The 8123-nt window shown below is 39.8% G+C and overlaps 1 protein-coding gene across 4 annotated transcripts in view; it reads left to right on the top strand.

Annotated features, from left to right (window-relative positions):
• Window positions 1-3621: 3621 nt before the first annotated feature.
• Window positions 3622-8123, top strand: part of LOC102680309 — a 199394-nt gene continuing 194892 nt past the window's right edge. For 2 of the 4 annotated variants that reach the window (XM_006620756.2, XM_006620755.2), the window contains exon 1: window positions 3622-3951. In XM_006620756.2, coding sequence (XP_006620819.1) covers window positions 3819-3951 — 133 coding nt within the window. In that variant the 5' untranslated portion in view covers window positions 3622-3818. The remainder of the gene's footprint in view (window positions 3952-8123) is intronic. The other 2 variants (XM_006620757.2, XM_031512929.1) reach the window with 2 other exon arrangements.

Genomic DNA, 8123 nt, shown 5'->3' with positions numbered 1-8123 from the left:
AGGAGGCAAAGAGGTGGAAAGGATGTTTGATATTGTGAAAAAATTATTTGTTCTTCCATTGAAATAACAAAAAAAGCAAAAAAGGATCGTTAACAATGAACGAGCGACGATTAAAGGTAGTTGCAGATTTCAGAAGTAATTACTTCTGCGAATGCCATTTTTCTCGCAAAACTTTGAAATTTTCTTTATTTTTCTTTCTTCATCCAAGTTCGCGAAATTAAAAAATGAAGTCGATTCGTCTAAAAAAAGTCGTCTAACGTTTCTACGAGTTTCTTTCGCGAAAAAATTATTCTGGTGAAAAGAAAAAAAAAATGTCATAAATATCATAATAAACTTGATTATACCTCGTAATTGCAACTTATTATGGAAATTTATGGGACAAGCTCGACAATGTACGTTGCATGCTTCCAATGTAATATTTAAAATCACACAAGAATGCACTTATCGTTCGTTTCGAGGATGGCGTGTTACAATCACCTTTGATTACGTTGTATAAGAATAACTATTTTCCCTGATAACTTTAGGGTAGGGTAGCACCATTTTATACACAAAATTTATTCCATTTTTTGCGTAACGTTCGAGTCTCTACGAGTATCCAGCGTCTAAGTAGTAAAATCAAACGTTTGCTCCGCCAATTTACCAAACTACTATCCTCGCGCAATTTTTCCACGAGTCGAACCCTGCCCATGCCCTCACCTTTTACCAACTCGAGAATAGGTATCGCTTCTCTCTTTATTTTTTCCATCCAAAGTGGAAACGAGACCTAACCCTCGCCCTTTCTCGCGAGAAAAGGGACAGGACACGGAATCGTAATAACGGCGAGAAGATGGTGGAAGAGGTGGAGGACAGCGTAGGAGAGCGTTCCTCCTATCGGAAGTAGAGAAAAGGGTGGCTTTGTGCCGGTGACGTTCTCATAATCACAGATTTCCCCCGCTTTATTGGGTCTTTCTCTTTTTTTTTTTTTTAACGGCGCATTACTTCCATCAAACGGAAGTGACCATAATTGTGTGGCGCAATTAAGGTCAACCCCCTGGCGAGAGGAGTCCACCTAAGGGCAACCTCTTTACCTTCTTTTCTTTTTTTTTTTTCCTTCTTTCCTTCTATTCCACCGCGTTCCTCGTTCGTCGTTTCTCGGTTGCCGTGTCCAATCAGCACCTGGATTAAGTTAACTGCATCGGCGCCTTTTCAATGGGCTCGTTCGTGCCGCGGCCGCGTTCGACGAGTTCCACAATCTCTCTACGCCCTCCATCTACGCCCTCCTTTTCTCTGTCCGAAGAAAAAAAAGAGGGGGAGGACGAGCTAAAGAAAGGAAGCTTCTTCCGTATAAAGAGACACTTGGCCAGACTCGGTCTCCAATAGACGCGGCCTGACCTGTAATTGGACGATTGGATACGGTACGGGTACACTCGACTACTGACCTATACCCAGTAAACCGGCATCGCGATAATGAAATCTTTTTTTTTATTTTTTTAATTCCTCGCACCATCTTTTCTTTTTAATTAATGATATTATAACCGACGTGTTACGAGAGATGGTTTTGATATCTCCTTTATATCTTGTCTCGAAGAAGAATTTAAAGAAATTCTCCTTGGTATCGTGCATCGGCAATTCCTCTGGCAAAATTTTAACGATTGAAGTTACGAACAAAATTTACCTCGATGAGTTACTTGATATTATTTATTATTCGAAGCATTTTAAACAAAATTATTATTTTAAAATTTTATGTTTTTCATTTTACGATTACTTTTGACAAAACATAGAAATGTAACTGATTCATTAAACTAACTTTCGAAATTTTAATTTTTTTCATTATTTCCTCAGCCCAATTTTATCCAATATTTTATCGAGCGGATAAACCAACGAAGAAAGAATATGACAGACAACGGAACTCCTCAGAAATTCTCTCATACCCAATGAGCCGGCGCAGTATGACTCGAAAGCGTAGAGATAACGAGTAAATAACGATAACAAAACCAGTAGCTTCGCCTCGCTGGCTTGTCGTATTACGAACTACCTCCACGAAGGTAGTACACGCTCTCGTTACAGACAGAGCCTCCTCCTCGTCTGATCCCTCAGACATCCACGGTCACCCTGGCCCCCCGTACACGAGGATCGACAATACCTTACGCGTTGCTTCCAGCTGGATGCAAGATACGCTAACGAGACATTGACGACATTTTCCATGGGATGAAAACGCGGACGTGGATGATTCGCGACGCGGGGATCACGTCGAGTATTCGGCATGTTTTGTACGGATTCCCCTCTCATTACCGGAGGGGAGGGCTGGGATGATGTCGCAGCGGAGGCACGGTTCCATTCGAATCCGATGCGCTGGTAACGAGCTCCCTCTCTATCGATGGAAAATGTTGATGCCGGAGACGACATGCTCGCCGTCATGCGAATTAAGAAGGATTGTCGAATCAGAGTCTTGGAAATTAGTGTATCGAATTATTTTTTTTTTTTGTCTCTATATATATTAAAGTTTCTTAACTTTTTTCTTAAAGTTTTATCCTTTCAGGAGAGAATATTTTCTCGAGGTTTTATTCTCGATACTTTTTTTTTATACTATATCGTTAAATTGATCAAATTAAAAAGTTGAGAAATGAAGAAGAATACACATCGTGGATCGAGAATGATACGAATCTTGCTTTATTTTATTTCTTTTTGGAAGGACAAAAATAGCGAGAGAAAGATTTTGATACTTTTTAAAAATATCGTTGTGAATGATTAAACTTCTCTCGTTGTTACATTTGTTCGAACGTTTCGAACGATCGATCTCCACGGTATATCTCTAATGGTTCGCATTTCTGCTTTGTTACAGAGCCCTCGATCTGTGCAGCGAAGGTAACAAGAGCGCGGATGGAGCACAGACAAAAGGCCCCACGGAGGACGTTTCTCGAACGAAGATCACGGATTGAACCGAGGTCGAAGCGCAGAGGTGTTGGCGCAGAAACACCGGATCGTGACACGCCTTTGTGAAGGCGTCACCGAGGCCGAGAGCTCGCGGATTTCTCATTCACGTTGATCGTGCACGCGTATGAAAAAGAAAAAAGAAAAAAAAAAGAAAAGAAAGAAAAGAACATCCAGGGGATATGGAGATAGCGAAAAAGAGACAAATCCCAGTGTAAATCAAAAACTGGCGCGGAAATGAAGATTCTGCCGCGATGAAAAGTGACTCGGGTCGCGAACTTCTTCGCCGTTCGTGAAAAACAGGAACAGGCGGGTATAAAGTGGCGCTAATTCAAAAGTTTCTCTAATTTAAAAGCCGATAATACCACGGACAATTTAACCGCGAACGTCGAAATCCGCGAAAACAGATGCCCCCCGGTTCACGGATCATTAACCCCTCCGTGCCTGTGTGAAATCGCCACGAGTTTAGATTACTTCTCGCTGGGCTAATTGCTCGCAAAACGATTCGACTCGGCCCCATTCAATATTCATTCTATCTTATTTTATTATATACGTATACACACACATATATATATATAATAAAATTTAATGCATTTCGAGACGAAATTGCTCGAGCAGGGTGGAGCGGGGAAGGGAGGGGACAGTTCGAGCTAAAAACAAAAAAAAAGAAAATCGAATTTAAAGTCATAAAAGCGAAGTACAAGTGGGTTGAAAGTTTGATGGATGATAATTACAATTTTTCTTTTTTACTTTTTTCTTTTCTTTTCTTTTCTTTTTTTTATTTTATAGAAGAGATAGAAATAAAATCGAAGACACGGCGGATCGGGGGGGGAAGCGATAAAAGGGGAAAGCGAGAGGATGATCGATGAAGATGATATTAAGGCAGAGGACTGATTGAAACGTGGGAAATGGCGATTGTCGGGGCTATTAGTGAGATGAGTGCGACACGTTTGAGTGTATGGTTCGCTACTGTTCTGTTCGTGGCTACGACTCTCGTCGATTCCCAGGTCACATGGACGCCGATCTACGTGGGCACCTACAGTGAGTATCTTTTCCCTTCTTTTCTCTAATCTTTCGTAAAGTCGTATATCATAAATCGCTTGAACGCGTTCGATGAAATTGGATGGAACGTTCTTTATTGCTTATTGCATCCTCTCAATTACGGAGGGGAAAGGGATGGGGGAGGGAAAGAGCGAAATTGACTTTATTAGTGTATTCGTAATTAACTTGCCCTTTAACTTGCCCTTCCGTCACACGGCAATGTTTCATTGTTCATTAAAAAATTCATTTAGATGTATATTGAATAAAAGTACGGGTTCGTGAAACGCGGGTGCTTCATCCAGAGAGCACGAGCACCCACTTCAAAGAAAAGATTCATAAAAATGGGAACGAAAATTGTTTGAAACTTGACACGTGGATAATTACCATTTTCTATTAAAATCTCGTTTAAATCAATTTTCATTTCTAATTAAAAGGACTCATATATTTTTTTTTCGAGTTAACACGGGTGATGAAAGGGGGAAGGGAAATATAAAGGGTCGAGAATAAAAAATTTTAAAAAGTACGCAACGGCGAAGCTCGAGAATTAGAATTTTCATTAAAATCGATCAAAATTTAAATAACGAAATAATAAAAAGATTGCTGTAATACGGTTAAATCAGGGAATCAATCGTGATTCGAGTCATTTTCAAAATAACTTTTCTCTCTTTCCTTCTCCTATATAAAAAATACAACGAAAAAATTTTTTATTCAGAAATTTCAAACCCTCCCCGCGTTCGACATAATTTTTACTCCTCGCGTCCCATGACTCTCGTAAACCAGTCGAATTAACTACTCGTTAGCTGGAGTCGCGCTAAATTTCATCTGTACTCTCGTTGTCGACGCTGCGCACGTCGTCTAATTGGTGATACCGGCAATCTCGAGGGCGTTTAAGGCCCATGAAAAATAAGGAGGAAGGGAGGGAAAGGTGGAAGATTCTCCATCCACCTGTGCAAACCGGTCTCATCGTGAAACACATCGAGTAACGTCGTTCATTCATAGCCTGTGCCAACCGATTCATATTCAGGGGAAGGGTGAGAGGGATGTGTTTCTCACGCGCGAGCAATTTCTTCTCGGCCACGATTGATCTCGAAACGACATTGCACCCGTCTAGCGCCTGCTTGACTTACAAATAACCGTATCGACGCGTTTATTCACGAGTATATTTTCACGAGTCGTGAAAACCGACCGATTTTCCTTTCCTTCGTCGTCGTGACAAACGACGAAGCTACGAAGCAAGGAGAATTGCAATTTTCAGTTATTTGTAGATTTATCGATGGTGCGAGGGAAACAATTTTTAAAAATATAGGACCTCTCGAAATCGCAAGTCTCAGATTCATTCTGAAAAAATAATAAAATCTAATAGCCACTAATCACTAGGGTTGTTTCAAATTCAAGTATTAAAGTTATTCGAAGATCAGATTTATACGTTGTCCAACATCGCTTCTTTCATTCTGAAAAAAACAATAAAATCTAGTAATCACTAATCGTGAGGATTGTTTCAAATTCAAGTATTAAAGTTATTCGAAGATTAAATTTATACATTATCCAACGTTGTTTCTTTCATTCTGAAAAAAATAATAAAATCTAGTAGCCACTAATTGCAAGGGTTGTTTCAAATTCAAGTACTAAAGTTAGTCAAAGATCAGATTTATACGTTATCCAACGTCGCTTCTTTCATTCTGAAAAAAATAATAAAATCTAGTAGCCACTAATCGAGGATTGTTTCAAATTCAAATATTAAAGTTATTCAAAGTTATTGAAAGAAGATCAGATTTATACATTGTCCAACGTCGCTTCAGCAACGAATCAAAATATTTTCTGGATACACGCATTCCAAGGCAAAACGTTCGATTCAACGTTCCCTGTTCACGTCTACCAATCCAACTCTCTCTTCGTCTTTTCCATCGAAGTTCGCCAATCAAGCGTAGAACAACCGTTTCGTTAGAAAGCTTCGGATTGATCGCGTCAATTAACTCGTAGCGCGAGTGCAAAGTTGCAGTAGCAGCAGCAGCAGCAGTGGAACTTGTACAAACGAGTACAATTAATGGGGAGGCGTCGAGTTTGTGCCGCGACAGGGATGGAGGAATGGAAGAAAAAGTCGTAACGCTATGCGAAGGGTATGATTTGCAACGGCGCCGATGGATTTCGGATCACCGTGGACTCCGACTGGTAATAACTCTGATAACACCGGGTCCCGCGACTCGATCGCGACGACACGTGACAAATAGGAAAATCAGCGAGCCGTGCCGTGTTTTAATCAGGCGATTCGGGTCAAGTGTGGACGACGATCAATCCAACCTCGATCCGGCATCTCGAGCGAACGATCGACCGTCATCTTTCCAGACCAGCCCACCTAACACATCTCGCCTCGCTAATGAAATTCCTGCCCACGTTTTTCATCCGTCCGTGACGATAGAAATTCGATTCAGTTGGCGAATATTTCGACCGGATCTCTCCGTATCCATCACCCATCGTGAACTCGTTCGTGAATTGAAAATGTGACTCGACGATAGTTTTCGAGATATTCGCGAGACGACGATTATTTTTACCCGATATTTTGAAGGATGATTCACAGAAGTTGCAATATGGTGTTTATTTATGTCGAATTGGGACGGATCGAATGAACAAGTTGTTAATTTCGGTAGCAATTCATCCGTGCGACGTTCACGATGATTTCGATTAATCGAGTTATTCTTTTCGTTTCCATCGAAACGAGCATACGTTTTCAATTAAGAATCGGACGGCATAATTCCCGAATTTTCACTCTATTGCGCAGTAACTAAAATATTAATCGTTATAAAAGCATAATCCGATGCAAAGTTATTCGATAACGGGTGAAATTAATTTCAATGGATCGATAAAGCATCTTTCCAAGTAAATTCACTTCCGATTGGACGCGAAATTTATCGTACGCTAATTTAAATATTCGATAAGCCATAATAACCATTCCACCCGTCTTCTCTTTTAATTCTTGCATCATCGAGTGGCCGAAAAAAAGAAAAAAAGGAAAATTCATCGAAATTGTTCTTCTTTTCCAAAAAAAAAAAAAAAGAAAAAAGAAACGGAGAATATAACTTGAAACAGAGTTCAAACAAAATTGCTCGTATTTTCCGCCGGAGGAATACCGTTTTATGAAATATTTAGATTTCCTTTCACGCGTCCAGATTGGATCTTGCCGGTTTGAAAACTCGGGATGGAAACTCGGTCCATTTATTAAAAAACGTGCGAACACGGGCGATTCTTTTCCATTAAGGTTTATAGAGATCGGTTGGTCCTTTCGATCGATAACAATGCGCGAGGATGGAATTATCGCCGCTCCGGAGACGCTATCTTTCACGATGGTTGGTGCATAGTGCGTTCCGACCATCATTCGATCCATCGTAGATCCGATTGAAAAGTAATCACTCGACCGATTCCCCGAAAAGATATCGTTCGAAATCAATTCTAAAACTGGGCGAGGTAGATTTCACGCGGATAGCATCTACGATTGCTACTCCGATCGCGAGAGATGTACACCGATACGAGGCTTCGCGATCGTTTAATCATCCGTGCACTATTCGATTAAAATAGATTTACACGAAATACGAGGACCTCGAGGGTTGATAGGCTGAAAGATTAATTAGTTAAAATTTGTGAATAGAGTTGAAAGTTGAACTTTGAATAGTTGATAACTTTGTTTAAAATGGTGGGATAGCATTTATTCGTTGGCCACTGCGGTTGCTTGCTCCTCCGTATAACCTCAGGTTAACCGCGGTTATTCCATGCTTTGAATAATAAACTACTTATTCAGGTAACTTTATTCTTAACTTTAACCGTTTGAATTTTGCCCATCTCTCGCGACTTCAAATAATAAACTCCTGAAATTCGTTCGTTGAAAAAATGTTTCGTGGAAAAGTTATAAAAGAGAGATATAACATAAATACGATGTTATCAATTTTTTTTTTTCGCTACTCGGAGGAATTTCGAAGATCAAGTTCGTTTCTTTTTTAAATGGGATCATTTTTTAAATAAATCAATCGATGCAGAGAAAATCTATAAAAAAATTCTTATTTTTAATACGCAAGATATTTTTAATCTAGAATTTCATAAAATTTATTGTACGATTAAAAAAAGGGATACTAGTAATTTAACTATATCTATAATCAGACACACTTAAGGATCAATTTTCGTCG

The sequence above is a fragment of the Apis dorsata genome, unplaced genomic scaffold, assembly GCF_000469605.1.
Source record: "Apis dorsata unplaced genomic scaffold, Apis dorsata 1.3 scaffold_527, whole genome shotgun sequence".
NCBI lineage: Eukaryota > Metazoa > Arthropoda > Insecta > Hymenoptera > Apidae > Apis > Apis dorsata.
This window is presented reverse-complemented; position numbering and strand designations above follow the sequence as displayed.